The 17,552-nt window shown below is 46.9% G+C and overlaps 1 protein-coding gene across 2 annotated transcripts in view; it reads left to right on the forward strand.

The window, feature by feature from the left end:
• The window catches only part of TSFM (Ts translation elongation factor, mitochondrial), a 45,554-nt gene extending 29,762 nt beyond the window's left edge, over positions 1-15,792 (forward strand). For both annotated transcript variants that reach the window (XM_078658933.1, XM_078658936.1), the window contains exons 3-6: positions 8,447-8,575; positions 10,580-10,702; positions 14,670-14,754; positions 15,260-15,792. In XM_078658933.1, coding sequence (XP_078515059.1) covers positions 8,447-8,575; positions 10,580-10,702; positions 14,670-14,754; positions 15,260-15,669 — 747 coding nt within the window. In that variant the 3' untranslated portion in view covers positions 15,670-15,792. The remainder of the gene's footprint in view (positions 1-8,446; positions 8,576-10,579; positions 10,703-14,669; positions 14,755-15,259) is intronic.
• The last annotated feature ends 1,760 nt before the right edge of the window (positions 15,793-17,552 follow it).

Raw genomic sequence — 17,552 nt, forward strand, 5'->3', positions numbered from 1 at the left:
ATTTTAATTATGTAAGCTAAGTCCTGCGTTCCAAATCATGAACGTTTGGTTACCTGCTGCTGTACATTATATCATTTATTTTTGGGTTTATCTGCTGTGGCAGTGAATTAATTTTTTTAGATTGGGTTGCATAAATAGTAAAATTAGATTATGCCTATTTAGTGCTAGGTTATGTGCTCCAGAGGATAATTTGCGCAAGCTCCTTACCCTTGGATCTAGGTCTTCACGTTATTTGCATCTCCATCAAGGAGTCCCTATTTTAGAAAGCCTAGTATAGGAAATGGGGTCACAGGCTGTCATGTGCAGATTACTGGTGCTTAATGAGAAAATGAATGGCAATGAAAAGTGAAGCCGTAAAACTGCTGCACCAGTGTTCTTTACTAACCGTGAGATACTACAAGCCATTTGAAAGTGCCTAGATTCTGTCACTTCTGTTAGGCTGCCCCATGTCAGCCATCCACATTTGAGCTAGTCAGGCAGCGGTACAGGCATGACCATTACTGAGTGTACGCAAAGCTTAGACAGCACTCTGGTAAAGTTTGGCTGTAGGGACTTTCTTATCCAGAAAGAACAGCAGTTCTCCTTTAAAGTTTTTTTGTAGGACATGATGGATAAGGCCCTTGTACAGGGCTATGCTGAATTGAAAATATAATGAAGCTGTCCTATATTTTCATAAGATGAACTGTTGTAAAGTTCTTAGCTTAACTAAAGGTGGCCTCGAAAAGTATTACATATCCTATGAATTAGTTTGAGGAAGAAAAAGGTTTGCTTAATGTGCTTATAAATCTACAGGAGTGAGAATGTTTTTAAATACTGCATTAAATAGAATTGAATTATTGTCTATTTGCTTTCTCAATATGCACCCTTCTTTTTTTCTCGCTCTCCCTCTTTTTCTTCTCTCTTTTGGCCTAGTGGTGCGATTATAAATTAAACTTTGGCATTCTGTGTTAACTAGGAGAACAACTCTCTTCTCTTCAAACCAACTGTGTCCAAAGTATTTTCCAGAAGGGCTTGAATCATGCTAGAGTTCAAGAATCTCTTTTGCAGCATGAATCCTTTTCTGGAATCTCATGCTGTGCATCTAGTCCGCCACCTAGTGGTTGTGTCTGGAATCGTATTTAGTCCCTTTTTTCTTTCTTTCTTTTTTTTTTTACTGTGGGCATGGTCAACCACCATTTGGTGGGAAGTACATCCCTTGTGCACCGTCATATGGTGCCCTGGAAGGTCCTGTGCATGGTTACCTGAGACGCTCAGAAGAATCTTGGGAAAACCGGAGGAAAGGCAGTAGTTTACCGCAGCAAAACACGGAAGAACATGGCGCCATAAAAAAGGATAAAAAAAACAGAGAAGAGGACCCCGCCGGTGAGCGCCACTTGGCCGGAGAATACAAAGGAAGGTAGCCAAGGCTCATGGAAAATACCCCCTTTAAAATCTGCCATCACAGGTTTTTGCAGAGGGATCCACACAAGGTATGCAATCTGTGCCTACTGAAGGACCATATAGCCGAAGATTGGGAAGCCTGTGCTGAATTTGAACCAAAGACACTCAAGACAAGATTCCGACACCATGCCATGGCTAGCACCCACAAAGAACAGGAATTTCTGAAAAATCTTGGCCTTTCCAACGAGGATGAATATACCATTGAGGAGGCCGAACCAGCACAGGAAGAAGAGTCTGATGTCGAGTACCTCCGACGGCGATCAGATGGAAGTGACAAGACACACTTAAAGAGATCATCATAAAGTATCACAGGGGCCAAAAGACCTGGACACGAAGTCCTCTAATTCTAAATCCTCAAAAGCAGCCTCTGAATAGGAACACCTGCCGACTGAAGGCCAGCACACAAGCAGGGTCCCTATCAAAGGATACCGATGGGGGGGGGGGGGGGGGCAAACGCTTGATGTAAGCTGGCATTTGAGACAAAACGAAGAAAAAGACACCTCTCACATTCAGCGCCAAACAATGAACGCCCAAAGTCTAATGCCAAAAATGAAAACTTGATGCCAAACGGCAGCCCTCCCTCAGAGGAAAAAAGAGTTTTGACGACTCCATGAACGATTTTCGTATCCTGGCAAGGCATTGGGAAACAAGAGAGATTGAGGTTGAACAGGCGGGCATTGAGGTGCCCTCAAACCCGGAACGCATGAAGAAGAGCAGGAGGATTTTTTTGTGTTTGAGGAAAATGAATCCGCCATGTTTGAAGAACCTGGCCAGTTTGAGGGTATGCAGCACAATCTCAACGCAGTGTCCCCGGAGTAGGACGTCGATAACTTTTTGTCAAGGCCTTAACTACTGGACAACCTGTCCTTGTATAACAGACTCATCAAAGGGCGGCAGACACATATGATGTCCAATTGGAGGAGGAGCACAAATACTCCTGCTTGCTACTGGAAACTCTCATACCCTCTCAGGAGGCTAATCTTTACTTACCCATGCTTCCCAGCATCCAGGATCAGGGGAAGGAAGCAATTAGGGATCTAGTCAAGGCAAGGGCATAATTACCTCATGTGAAGAAAAATTTCAAACATTCCTCACAGGGCCTCAATATATAAAGGGGAACCTGCCTGTGGACTTTCATTGTGGCGACTGCAAGAAAGAGGAATAACACTCCCACATCGATGGGGCCTACACTCGAAGAAGAGAGTAAGAGGATGTATTTGGTGGGAAGAAAGATGTAGTAGGAGGTGTCCACACAATGGAGGATAGTCGCCTCCAGTGCCCTCCTGGATCGCTGTTGTCACCAGCAGTGGGACGGGATTGAGGAGTTGATGAAACATCTCCCAGAGGAGTTCCAAAAGAGAGCTAAGCCTGTTGTCCAAGAGGGAAGGAATACTGCCAATTCATGCCTTGAGTCCGCTCTGGGTGTGGCTGAAATAGCCAGCAGGCAGATGTTCACAGGCGTCACACTCCGGAGGAATGCCTAGCTGAGGGTCTTAGACTTCAAACCAGAGGTGCAGGCATCAATCATCAATATACCTTTCATGAGCGAGGCTCTCTTCAGACAGGCAGTGGACGAAGCAGTGCAAAAAACACCAAAACAGATAATGCTACTGTAAAGGCAATGGGGGCACTGCAGGTCAGAGGATCCTTATGAAGGGGAGGGATGTTTGCCAGGAGACCAACAGGCAGGGTGAGTTTTTCACCAGCCAGCACCACCAGCAACACTGAGCTTCACAAGCCGGCAATCTACCAGCAATGGCACCACCCGGCAAGACAGACCTTTTGAGGAGGGTGACTAGCAAGCAAGTGAATGCCTTGCCTCACAGCCCCACCAAAGAACCTAAGTGGGGGCAGAATAGGAGGATTCCTCCAGGAGTGGAGGACAGTTACCTCAGACAAATGCATCTTAAACACCATAAGACACTGATACTGCATAGAACTCACCAGTCCACCACCACTTGTTCCTCTAAAGACAAGAACCTTAGGAGAACAAGAACTCGCATAGTTGAGAGAGGAGGTCATGAACCTCATAAAAAAACAAGCCATAGGGAGTCCCTCGAAGGAAGGAAGGCGATGGCGTCTACTCTGCATACTTCCTAGTACCGAAGCAAGATTTGACACAGACTGATCCTAGACCTCAGATACCTTAACAAGTTCATACAGACTCAACATTTTAAAATAATAGCTACAAGAAGTAACTCTACTCCTACGGAAGAAGGATTACTTGGCCACCTAGGACGCCTACTGTAAGAAATGGGGTTACCAGATCTCCAAGGGGGTAGCACGGACCAAGCGGGCAGGCCAAACTTCGGAGGACATGTGAAGCACTCACGCAGTACCCACAGACGAGACACCAGGCACACCACAAAAGAGGCAGGACACCAGTTTGAGTTGGAAAATTAAGAAGTTTAGTATCTCCAACCTGCAAGGCAAAAAATGCATCAACAGTGGTATCATAACACGGCGCCAACTGGCACCAGAGCCAAGTGTATCAAGGGGGGATTATTTACATGGGAAGTAAGGGCTGAGTCCGTACGTCCATCTGAAATATAAAAAGGTGACTAAATTAACATTGTACCTGGGGCCAATATGGCGGGGCCAACTCAGGCTCTCATCCTTAGTGGTAGGCTGAAATTGTAAGATCCAACATTAGCATACATACATAACCTGCATTATAACTCCAACACGACCCCTGTAAGGGAAAACATCAGGGCATCATAGCACATAATAGGCTGGAGCACCTGCAATAAATCAGCATAGGGATATCAAACATCAGGCAGGAAGCATTAATATGCATTGGCATCGGTAACCTCATATAACTGTAGGCCGTAAGTCAGCAGCTTCCTTTAGGCAGGCCTAAACACTTTAGTGAAAATCAGATAACCTCGTGCCATCCTAATCCTTTAGCATTCAGGTAACATCTCATTAGGAAAACAAACGCTGCATTACTCAGCCAACAATATTTCCTAGCTGCAGGAATCAGCCGGTCATTAAATAGGGGTAAAACATTTCATTACTGGTCAGACTGGAATAAACGTTGCATTTAATAACAGTAACCCAATCAGTAGATAAGGACCACCATTCCAGTAGCCGCAGCCTTAAGTTGGAATTACTCTTCCCTGGGTCAGGAGTGAAACATTCCAGCATTACATTTCCTTAGAGTAAAAGGAACAATTCAACAATGCGACCCCTCTCAATAAAGAATTAGCCCTTCATTACCCTCTAGTAAGTGTTTTAGAGTAACAGAACCCCGCGTAGACCATTTCATCAAATAGGCACACCTTTCATTAAACGGGGCCTAGCGGTAGTCTGTGAAGAACTATCCCCCAGCCAGGGGTTAACTTTATAGCCAGACCGTCACTAAAGGGGCGTTGTCCATGTTCTTGCCCAGTTCCGGGGCTTTCTTTGGCTAAGTAGGGCCAAGGGGACCCGGCCACAGTTTCTCCCGGGGGAGGGGCGAACTCGAGGCCTTCTCTGGCCTTCCGCCCTCCTCCCCTGGGGATTACCTTTTTGTCTTCGGCCCTCCGGGGCCCTTGCGTTGGCTTTCGGCGAGATCCGGGCTGATGATCAGACGGGGGCCCGTGCCCTCTCTCCAGGGCCCACTCGTCGACGGTACCGGCCTTCTCGAGCTCCGGGCAGGCCCAGGGCCAATCAGGGCCCAGCTTGGGGGAAGGCACGGCCGCACCTGCCTATCAGCTGCAGTCTCAGAGGGGGTGTAGCCGCGGGGTCCAATCCTTGTGCGGCGTTGGCAGGGGCGGGCCGGCGACGTGGCCGGCGCCCCCGTCACGTGGTGGTGGTAGCGATGGCTTCAGGCCTAGTGCGGCCTGCTTAGGAAGCGCGGCGGTCTCCTCAAGGCTCCGGGGGCCGCCGCGGAAGACTCCACGCAATCGGGCCGGGCGCGGCCCTTGGCACCACGGCGGCGGCCCTCTCCCGGCACCGAGGGCCGCCGGGGCAGACATCAGCTCTTCGGACCCAGCGCTTCACGGGGCTGCGGCGGTGAGTGGGGAACAGCAGCGCTTCGAAGGGGCAGCGCTTTCAGGACACACACAGCTCTTGATGGGCCAGCGGCGCTAGGCCAGAATAGCCCTCAGGGACACCCGGCGCTTGGAGGCACAACAATGGTCTCTGGAGTCACAGCAGGCTTGCACAGTACAGCGCTTCTCAGGGGGCACTTTAGGCGTTCAGGACCACAGCTCCCAGGACCCTCGCAGTCCTACTACAGTTCCTCAGGCCACACAGCCCCAGCGCTTCTCTTCCCACAGCGCTTGGTAGGCAGTCCACGGGCAAATTATCTGAGGCAGGTCAGCAACCCTGGGTTTAGCACGGCGCTTTAGGTTTATAGCGTTTAGTGGTACAGACAGTCCCAACCATCAGCCTCAGGGGCACACTCCTCACCTCCTGGGCGCGTCTTCCGCGCAGCCCTGGCGTAATTCCCGGTCCCCACAGTGTCAGGGAACTGGGTAGGGGCCCTCCCTTGTCAGGGGCCCAGGGGACAGTAGAGTAGGGTGTTTTAGGGGTGCAGGGCCCAGCTCACAGGCCCATGTGGCGGTAGCTCCTCGCAGCAGGTCCCCTCTCTTTCTTGTCCCAGCTCTGACTGACTCTCTGGTGGCACATCCCCCTTACTTATACCCCCCTCCCAGGCAGTGCCAGAACCTTCTAGAATGTTGGCAAAGCTGGCCTAAACTGGTTCAAGGGGAGGGGTTGAGCACCCTGGGTGCCAGGCTTTCCCTCCAAAAGCTAGGGGTAGCTGGGTAATATTATCTAGACCGCTGACCTATGGCAGTCCAGTGGCAAAACCCATGGCCATGGCATCCATTTTAAACATAGAACATTTCAGTCGGGTGCATTTTACAATGGGGGAATTTACAAGTGCTCACACCATTACATAGCATTACATTTTAACAAGGCGTCTCACACCACTCATGGCCTATACAGGCTTAATCCCATGGGGGAGACATTCCAAATTAGGGGGGCAAAAGCGAAAAATTTCAGGGGACAGGCCAAGTCCAACACCTACCTACACATACCAATGAACCAAAGGCACAAGAAGTACCTCAGATTTTTCCTGGATAAGGTACACTACAATTTCAGAATGCTACCCTTTGGAATAAAATCCGCACCGAGGGTGTTTAAGAAGTTCCTTGCCATACTTGGACGATTGGCAGGTAAAGGCAAACTCGAAACGAAAATGCCACCAAGACATGTAGACAGTCATCACCACGCTTCACCCTAAACTACGAGAAATCAACACCACACCCAGAGCAGGCAAGGGTATTCCTGAGGGCAAGCCTGGATTCAAGAACAGCATGTGCATGCCCAGTCTCTAAGAGGTTGATAGCAATAGCAGAGCAAGCTCACCTCTACCAGAAGAGGCAGTCTGTGACAGTAAGGACTGTCATGAACACTATAGTACATTCATCCTCATCATACTGCCTGTGAGATTGCATATGCAACCCTTACAGGTGTGGATCTGCAACGTATGGAGACGAGGAGCTGGGAGGATCTAGTGGTTGTCACAGTAAGTGTGCAAAAGCCAATAGAATGTTGGAACCCGACAAATTTGATGATGGGGGATGTGACCATAACGACCTATGCAGCGCACTAGGGCTGCCGAGCACATACAGACAATCTGAATGCATTTCCATTGTGTGTTCTTATTGTCTGTAACCAGCAGCCTTTTTTAAATATGAAAAATGAAATCCTAAACATGTGAGCAGCAAGTAAAAGTTGCTTGTTTGAGTGCAGCATAAATCACTGCAGGACACACCGTAGAGCAATCCGGTACACTCCGAAGGAGGCGTGGCTCTCAAGGCATGTATGGTAGAATCATGATCTGCAAGAATGATTTATGCATGGAAACCACAGTAAACTTAAGTTCGGCGAGGTGTGCGGCCGCCGTAAAAGTTAAGCAATAAAAGTTAAAGCGCAGCATAATGCTGGGGGAACGTGGGTCACATGGTGTTTAAGCTGCCCTTTTCCACTGTAGACGTGCGCTTCATGGTGGGGGAAGGCGTTGAAGCAAGGAGAGGCACCCAGAGTGACCATAACAAGTGTGCATTGTAAAACAAGATGAGGGCCACCATGATTTAATATTTTTTTTAAAACAATGATTTGGAGAGCTGCACGGCCGTCCCGCTAATTGTGCGTGTGGCCCATTTTAAACATGAAAACGGACATAGCGTGTTTGAAAATACAAATAGCTTCCATTGCTAAAGCTGCCATCCCACCAGTGGTCTTTAGATTAATTAAGCAAAGAGTTCTTCCGAAGGGCTAATGCATGATATACAGTAAGGACACATTAAAAGGGCCAGTCCTGATGGGAGGTTACAACAGAAGACTGGGAGGTACTAAGGAGGGACTAAAAAGCCTATATTAACTAATCAAAAGCAAACATTTACAAAGGACAGTCACAGCAGCCAATTGAAAAGATGGGTGGAGCTTCAAGCCCATACCTGAATACAGCCTGCCTTGCAGAGCAGCTCATGCGCTGCCCAGGCTCGACCTAAAAAAGAATCTGAAGGTAGAGACCATGTATAGTAACTTCCAGGGCGCCTGCTGACATCGCACCTGGGAATGGACTTACCACCACATGGTAATTGACAATGCCCACACTAGAGAAAAAGAAAATAGAAGAAAGACCCCAGAAGAATTCCAGTCCCAACCACTAGATTGCCGAATAGATGCACAGTATGTGAATCCAGAAATCTCTTCAGGCTGCAAACCTACTCCTAGTGGTAAGTAGCCATTTTGTTAATATGTTGACTTCCATGGAAAGTCATTGTATGCAGAAATGTCTTGCGGGTATTATGAAAAGATATCATGATTCTTGACTCCCTCCCCTAGAACACACGCTGAGCATTTGTGCTTTAAACACTTATTTATTCTGAACAAGGCTTTCCATTCGAGAGATTAGAAGTTAATGATGCCTGTGCCAGGGTAATTTTGGTGTTGGTCTAGTAGTTCTTTTCAATGGTGCAAGTCATCTTTTTCACGTTGTATTTTCAAGGCAGAAGCATGGCTCCATGAGCAGGCCCAAAAGGAAGGCTGGAGCAAAGCCTCCAAGCTCCAGGGACGCAAGACCAAAGAAGGGCTTATTGGAGTTCTGCAAGACGAGCACTGCGCAGTGATGGTGGAGGTGAGGGCTGATTTTTTCATGCATGCAAATCATTGCATTACACAGTAATGGGGAAACTACGTTTAGTGTGACGTACATGTGAAAAAAGCTGTATGTAGTGCATGTAAAATTCAAAAATTCAACCTAACATGGATACAGCAGAGAACGTATGCTATGCGTTATATATATATTCAGCATAAAACTCCCTGAGGCAGAAAGGAAGAGACCACGCGGGGAATCCAATTCAGGAGGCTTTAATGGAAAACGACAGGTAAGCATGATGCATTTCGGCCAATGGGGCCTTCCTCAGATGCCGCCGTTAAACCCAGAACACAGTCTCACCCTCGTTGAAATAGTTCTTGCAGCTCTCTCATTGGTGAGAGTAAACACCCTCCCCCAGTCATGTGCTCACACACCATGGATGTCGCTGTAGGCACTGCATCCCCCATAATGCATCTCTATTGGGTTGGTGTTGTGTGGGGAGTTAAAGATGAATCCTTGTGGGCGGGTGTTTTGCAAGGTTACATGTATTTCCTTATGGCCATCTGTGTGTGCTCCAAAGTAACTGTGTGTGCTCACCACCCCAAGTGGTGACAGATGCTTGCACATTACCCTATATAGAGGCATGCCCATGGTCTGTCATAGTCATCCCACATCACAATGTGCCCTCTTGCCATCTGCCATCACTGCAACACAGGAGTAGACACAGGGTTGACAGGATATTAATTTGCTCAGACCTGAGGCCCAGAGCAGGAGTAGATGTCCATGCTTCGCAGAGCGAACATGACCTTCCAGTTCTGAAAATGTGAAGGATCGGTTAGAACCTGCTATGTGCTCAGACCTTCCTGCATTGCAATGATAGGTGGTAAGGCAGCAGGTGAATGAAAGAGTTGAATAGAAAATGGATTTATAGAGAGGACGGAGGTTTGAGGGGACATTTTGGTCACCAATAGGGCAGCGCTATTTAAATTTAATTGTTATCTTCTTGTTGCAAACACCCCCTTATTTAATGTTTTTGAGACCTGTAATTTCAGCATGAATTGCAAGGTGGTGAGTTGGGAAACGACTCAAATGTAACAGAATGCTGATAGCTAAGTACATGTCCTGTCCTTCATTAGCGGAGTTCTGGAAGAACATAATAGAATATATTAATGGAATAACCTTACGGGATATCCCTTGTACACACGTGGGCTGCCTCCTATGGGGATACCCTCACCCCAAAAATATGAAAACTACTACTAAATGTACTGACTTAGATTTGATTCTGGCAAAACAAGAATTGACTATGCACTGGAAATTCGCGCATGGTCCTCAGATTACTCGATAGCATGAGGGAATGGGTAAATGTGCAGGTTTGGAGTGTTGTGTATCGTGAGATAAAGAGAGGGTGAGGAAAAATTAAAAGGGTTAAAGCATGGGAGCACCTGGGGAATAGTTTGTTGGCCCCGGAAGCAGATACAGATTTGTCGATTAGCTCCCGGAGTTCTTTCGGGTGAAAGAAGGGACATCTAGTTTAATTCATATGTATTGGGTGATAATGGGTACTATTGTAATATACTAGTGCATTTGGAATACTTTGGCACTTTATGTATGACTTCTTTACTTGATATGGGGTTACTCTGGGTGGGGGGTGGGGTTTTATGGTATAGTTTTCTTGTAGTAGTGTTAATGGACCTAAGATATGTATGACATTTACAGTAGTTGAAGTTTGTTTGAATGCTTGTGGATGAATTTCATATACAAGATATTGAATATGATTTTTCATCTATTAATTATAACCTGGGTATTTCTCCTTTTCAATCTCTTTTTATCTATTTATTATTACTGTGTACATATTATTAAAACAAACTATTGTATATGTAGTGCACATCATATATGATCTGTATTATATGCCTGTCACTATTGCACTAAGGTCTATTTAATGAAACTATAAAACATTATTTAAAACTAAACTAAGTTTGCAAATCTACAGAGAACCTTTCAAATATACAGCAGCAGAATTCAAATTTGTTTTCCTCTTTTCAGGTGAACTGTGAAACAGATTTTGTGGCCAGAAATGTAAAGTTTCAACAGCTGGTCCAGCAAGCAGCCTTGGGGACCATGATGCACTACCAGCGCGAGCAAGAACAAAATTCCACTTATGTAAAGGTGAGGACAGTCTTCTTATTGCCTGAGCTTCTCAATGGTCAAGTCAATCAATCAATCAATCAATGCATTTGTAGAGCGCGCTACTCATGCGTGAGGGTATCAAGGCACTGACGGGAGGGGGGGGGTGCCACTACTGCTCGAATAGCCAGGTCTTGAGGTGTCTCCTGAAGGTGAGATGGTCCTGGGTCAGTCGTAGGTGTGCGGGGAGGGAGTTCCACATCTTGGAAGCCAGGTAAGAGAATGATCTTCCTCCGGTGGTGGTTCTGCGAATCTGTGGGACGATGGCGAGGGCGAGGCTGGTGGAGCGAAGCTGGCGGGTGGGAGTGTAGAACGAGAAGCGGTTGCTGAGGTATTCGGGGCCCTTGTTGTGGAGTGCTTTGTGTGCGTGGGTGAGCAGCCTGAATGTGATCCTCTTGCTGACGGGGAGCCAGTGCAGGTTTCTCAGGTGGGCGGATATGTGGTTGTGGCGGGGGATGTCGAGGATGAGTCATGCGGAGGCGTTCTGTATGCGCTGAAGCCGTTTCTGAAGTTTGGCTGTCGTTCCTGCATATAGGGCGTTCCCGTACTCCAGTCGGCTGGTGACGAGGGCCTGGGTGACCATCTTCCTGGTTTCGGTGGGGATCCATCGGAAGATCTTTCGGAGCATGCGCAGGGTGTTGAAGCATGAGGACGAGACTGGGTTGACCTGCTTCATTGTGAGGGAGGAGTCCAGGATGAATCCCAGGTTGCGAGCGTGGTCTGTGGCTGTCGGTGCGGTGCCCAGCTACGTGGGCCACCAGGAGTCATCCCAGGCGGATGGGGATTGTCCGAGGATGAGGACCTCCGTCTTGTCCGAGTTGAGTTTTAGTCGGCTGTGCTTAATCCACTCTGCGTCCTCTTTCATTCCGTCCTGGAAGTTGGCTTTGGCGGTGAGAGGGTCTTTGGTGAGGGAGAGTATCAGTTGGGAGTCGTCGGCGTAGGAGATGATGTTGATGTTGTGTTTGCGTGCGATGGTGGCGAGGGGGTTCATGTAGATGTTGAAGAGGGTTGGGCTGAGTGATGAGCCCTGGGGGACGCCGCAGATGATCTTGGTGGCCTCGCAGAGGAAGGGAGGGAGGCGGACTCTCTGGGTTCTGTCGGAGAGGAAGGATGTGATCCAGTCTAGAGCCTTTCCTAGGATCCCAGAGTTGAAGAGGCAGGTTGTTAGGGTGCGGTGGCAGACGGTGTCAAAGGCTGCTGAGAGGTCTAGGAGGATGAGAGCGGCTGTCTCTCCGTTGTCCATCAGGGTCCTGATGTCGTCGGTGGCTGCGATGAGGGCGGTCTCAGTGCTGCGGTTGGCTCGGAATCCGGACTGGGATGGGTCGAGCGAGTTGTTTGCTTCGAGGAATGCAGTCTGTTTATTGACAGTCTTCTCGATGACTTTGGCCGGGAAGGGGAGAAGAGAGATGGGGTGGAAGTTCTCGAGGTCTTTGGGGTCCGCTGTTGGTTTCTTCAGAAGGGCGTTGATTTCTGCGTGTTTCCAGCTTCCAGGGAAGGTGCCTGATGTGAAGGAGCTGGTAATGATGTTCCGGAGGTGGAGTGCGATGATGGTGTCCGCTTTGTTGAAGATATGATGAGGGCATGGGTCGGCGGGGGATCCGGAGTGGATGGTGTTCATGATGCGGGTGGTGTCTTCACTGCTGATGGGCGTCCATGCGCTGAGACTGGTGGTGGGGGACGTTGGTTTGGTGGCTGGGGGTGGCGTCAGAGGTCCGAAGCTGTCGTGTATGTCTGTGATCTTGTGGTGGAAGAAAGTGGCGAGGGAGTTGCAGAGGTCTTGCGACGGTATGATGTCGTTGCTGGCACTGGGGTTGGAGAGCTCTTTGACTATGCTGAAGAGTTCCTTGCTGTTGTGGGAGTTGTTGTCCAGCCTCTCTTTGAATGATGTCCTTTTGGTGGTGCGGATCATCGGTATTCGCGGGTGGCACTTTTGAGGGCTGTCATGTTTTCTGATGTTTGTTTGTGGCGCCAGGCTTTTTCGAGGGTACGGCATGATTTCTTTGCGGTTTTGAGGGCGTCTGTGAACCATGAGGTTTTTCTGTTGCTGGTCTTGCCTGGGGGTTTCTTCAGTGGAGCAAGGTCGTTGGCACAGTCGATGATCCACTGTGTGAGGTTGTCTGCTGCGTCGTTGGTGTCAGGGGTGTCGGCAGGTGGGTTCTGGCTTAGCGATGTGGTCAGCTGGTCTGTGGTGACTGCTCCAGCACGTGCGGGGGATCTGTGGCGTGCGGTGGTGGGATATGTTCTTCTTGAAGGTGAAGTGGATGCAGCTGTGGTCGGTCCAGTGTAGTCCGGTGGAGTGGCTGAAGGCAATGTGGCTGCTCGCAGAGAAGATGGGGTTGAGCGTGTGGCCGGCGTCCACCAGTTGCTTGAGTCAGAGGTTGGCGAGGTTGTCGAGCAGGGTGGTGGTGTTGTTGTCATTGTTTTTCTCCAGGTGGAAGTTCAGGTCCCCTAGGAGGATGTACTCTGGTGAGGCTAGGCCGTGTGGTCTGATGAAGTCGGCGATGGTTTCGCTGAATTGTGTCCGTGGGCCCGGGGGTCTGTAGATAAGGGTTCCTCTGGGGGTTGATGTGGATCTGGAAGTGTAGGTGTTCGGCGGTGATGAGTGTGTCTTTGGCGCTGGTCGTGATGCTGATGGTGTTCTTGTGGATGATGGCGATTCCTCCTCCTGTTTTGTTGATGTGGTCCTTCCGGGTGATTTTGTAGCCGTCCGGGATGGCTATGGCGATGTCGGGGGCCGATGAGGCGTTCATCCAGGCTTCCGCGAGGATGGCGACATCTGGTGTTGTTGTATCAAGGAGTTCCCAGAGTTCGACGGCCTGTTTGTGGACGGAGCGGGTGTTGAGGAGGATGCACTTGAGGTGGTTGTTGTTGTCGTTGCTGTGTTCGGTGGGCGCGGTGCAAGTTCGGAGGCAGGAGAATTTGCATACTTGGCAGGTGAAGGGTCAGTGGGTGTGCATCGGGGTGGCTTGGTGGCAGGCAGCAGGTCGTCCAGGGTTGAGTGCGGTGAGGGTGGCGGTGTCGTACGTCAGGCGGGTGCCCTGGCCGTGGCCAGTGGTTCTGGCGCTGGGCGCGGTCCAGGCGCGGACGGGCGCAGGCGGGCGCAGGCGGGCTTGCCTTTGGTGTGCCTTCGGCGCGCCCGCTGCGTGACCTCCATAAGAGGCTCAAGTGGGAGGGAGGGGCAGCTGGGAGGCGGGAGCGGGGTGGCCAATGGGCGGGCGTGCAGGGAAACAGAAGAAAAAGTGGGCGGGCCGCGGGGGAGCAGCGGCGGGAATCTGGGAGCGGGGGGGGCACTGAGGGCAGGGGCGCACAAGGGGCGCCAACATTCCACAAGGGCTCAGTAAATACAGTTAAAAAAAAACAAGTTAAGAATACAGGCGAGCAAAATAATACAGGCGAGCAAATGGCAGTTGAAAAAAAAATACTCAGAGGAGGCAAGCAAACCCGGGGCACACCAGCGGCGAACCCTCGGAGACACATGGGTTCTAGAGGAGAGACGAGCGGCGTGGGGAGTGACCTGGGGTCAAGTGATACCAGTCTGAGGACTATCGCGAGAAGGGCTTAGAAGTTCAGACGTCTGAATCAGTCTATTTGTGCTAAACTACCCCATCCAAAGTCAGACGTATTCCTTTTACAGAAAATTGAAATTCACTTCAGAGTGTATCAAGTTTAAATGTGCCAATGAATAGGTGAAAGTGTTTATTTAGAATTCAAAGAAGTCCACCATGTCTTGTTGCATATGATTCTTTTGAAATTACGAGACTATACAGAGCCCATATCATTTAATACTTTGTATCTGATTTATTTAAGTAGACCTGATAGTACTAGCATTAGAATTTAGGCCTCTAAAATGCCCATAACTTATAAAACGGACATGTCTTTTGAGGTTGCTACAATGTTTCTTTTGCCTATTAGTTGTAGAAGTGTAACCTACCTTCCAATTTATGTTTAGAGATTTCTTGAAGCAGATGAAATGTCCAAGCTCAAAACAGATTCCGGAGAATCGGCGCTTAGCGATCAGGTTGCATTAGCAATAGGTGAGTGTTTGCAATATCGTAGTCGCTATGAATTTTTGCTTGTCGTGTTGAGTACCTGCTGGTCTGCATTTTAGTATGTTATTTACTCTTGAGCTGCTCTAGAAATATTCAAATGAGATGTAAATCAATATTTTATTCTTGAATTCCAATATAGCCCCACTACCTGTTTAATGTTTGGTTTTCTTGATTAGCCCTATCCAATATCTTACTTTCATCATTGAAATACATTTATAATATGATGTGATAACATTTTGGTTAGAAAAAGTAACATCTGATACAGTTGTAATGCTTAGGGGTGGATGTTTGTAGTTCAGAAGCACATTTTGTTTGGGCTTTATTAAAGTATTCGGAATGCATTTTTTGTTTTTATAAATGTTGCAGTACTACTTTTAAAGAATACATATTTCTCACCTCCTAAATGAGACAAACGTTTGTGTGACACTCCATAACATAATTTGGATTTTGTTCACAGAGCAGCCTTTAAAGAATGTCTTTTATTTTAAAGGAAAGCTTGGAGAGAACATGACCCTGAGGAGAGCTGCTTGGATAGCTGTGCCCCCCAACCTCTACATCGGCTCGTATGTGCACGGTGCACTGTCTGTTGAAAACACTTCATTGTCCAGCATGGTGTTTGGAAAATACGGGGCTCTTGTTGTATGTGAAACTGCAGATCCGAATCTGAAGCCGGAGTTGGGGCGCAGGCTGTGCCAGCATGTGGTGGGGATGACTCCTCTCTCAGTTGGGACTTTAGAAGATGAGCCTGGGGGAGATGCTGAGACCAGGATGCTGGCACAGTCCTTTCTGCTGGAACCTAGCATCACAGTAGGACAATATGTGCAGCCGAGGGGGGTATCGGTGCTCGACTTTCTGCGGTTTGAATGTGGGGAGCTGACGGAGTCTGTGGAAACGGGTTAGACCAAAATAAACATGCACGCTCTCTTGCAGAATATTCGCATTTGAATCGTTGGCAAAACTATTTTGAGATGCATCATCTTTGCGTACACAGCAAAAGGAGGCAAATAAACGTTTCCTGGAATGCTTCTTTCTTGGATCAAGTTTTTGGTACTTGATTTTGCTATTTGTTACACCTTTTAAGACTTGAAACGTTGTTTTACATTATTTTATTATTTGCTTAATCTGAATGACCATTTCAGAATGTTTTCTTTATTGTAGTATTAATATCTTTATTCGATTTATTTATTATTTTTTTAAATCGTAAAAACGCAATAAAAAATTACAGAAGCATGGGCAATAATTTATAATGTCACTGGAATGCACCAATGTGACCTATGAGTTAAGTTAATAATTATAATAATCATGTGAAATAATATTATTCCATGCACAATTAGTCCGTGAAGCAGTTTGAAAGGTGTGTTAATCCTGGATAATTCCTCTAGTTCAACTCCACAGTAAAACGCAACATTCAATATCATGTGTGCTAACCCTTGAAATAATAAGCTCAGTAAATGCCATTTGCTCTACGATTCCTAAACACCTAAGTTCTAAAAATTACAAAAACATATTCATTTCCTAATGGCTTTATACGTTTCAATTGATTTGACCGTTGTATACAAATTCTTATCACCACTTAACATCAGTTAAAATGTACTACTTTATAAATAGAATAAAATTAAATATAAAGGTTCAAATAGAATTAATTACGACTAATATCAATTTTATTACCTTATGGAAGATTTCATCATTCTGCTTCTGAGTCTCCAGGCATATAACCGATATCTAGACAAGGTAAAAATTAACCACTCTGTGCAGTCACTTCTAAGAATTTGAATATTATCTTTGAAATTATTTATAGATAAGATATAGTGCATCAGGATTAACCAGGTTCTTCTGATATCGGTGTATTTAGGACAGAAAAACAAAAAATGTTCTTCGGCTTCAGAATTGACCTTACATTAAGGGCAATTAGGCAGAATGTTAGAGCCCTTCCATTTGCTACAAAAACCATTTACTGGCAAAATACTGTATCTGAATTTTAAGAACTGAGATTTCGCTAATGGGGGGTTTGATACAATTCAGAAATTGCTCTTAATACATCCTCTCTTTGAAATCCAAGTACCTTCTTGTTAGCTACTCAGCAGTTCCCCTATTTAACCATGATTCATTAATATAATACTAATATCTCTTCTTAAGGTTTATCAAGGATTTTTTTCTGCATACAAGTGAGGTTATTCCAAAGCTTGCTCATGCCCAGTCTATACATCCATTTCTTCACCTACTTGAGCCTTTGGTGTTTATTGCAATCACATCAGCAAGGATTGCCTCAAAGGAAGTGGTGAGTTATTGTACCAAACTCTAATGCAGTAAGCAAGAGGTCTAAAGGCAGCCACAAGCTACATTTTTAAGCCCCAATTCCAGGCACATAGGAGTCGGGGGGGCATTCCGGGGAGTTTCAAAACTGCTGTCATAAAAACATTGTCAGTTTTTTCAATACCCCTACATTGTTCGAACACCATAACTCCATGCCAAAAAGCGCAGCACCAATACTCTAGACTTCATACATTTCTATAACTGGGGCAACTGGCCTATAGATAGATGATTTCAATTCAAATAACTTTATTCGGTTATTGTACATATAAAATAACCATAAAAGTACAGTTGTCTTCTCACAATCAAAATTCATATTTAAGAAAGAACCGTAAAGTTACACATGATAAAAACATGTATAATAAAATTCCTATTATAATTGATTTCCGAAATCTAAAAACAGTCTTTAGAAAGGCAGTGACAGAGGCAACAGTTAGTATATTATCCAGTTTCTGAATTGCCAAGAATGCAGG

This window comes from Lissotriton helveticus, chromosome 1_1, assembly GCF_964261635.1.
Source record: "Lissotriton helveticus chromosome 1_1, aLisHel1.1, whole genome shotgun sequence".
Lineage (NCBI taxonomy): Eukaryota > Metazoa > Chordata > Amphibia > Caudata > Salamandridae > Lissotriton > Lissotriton helveticus.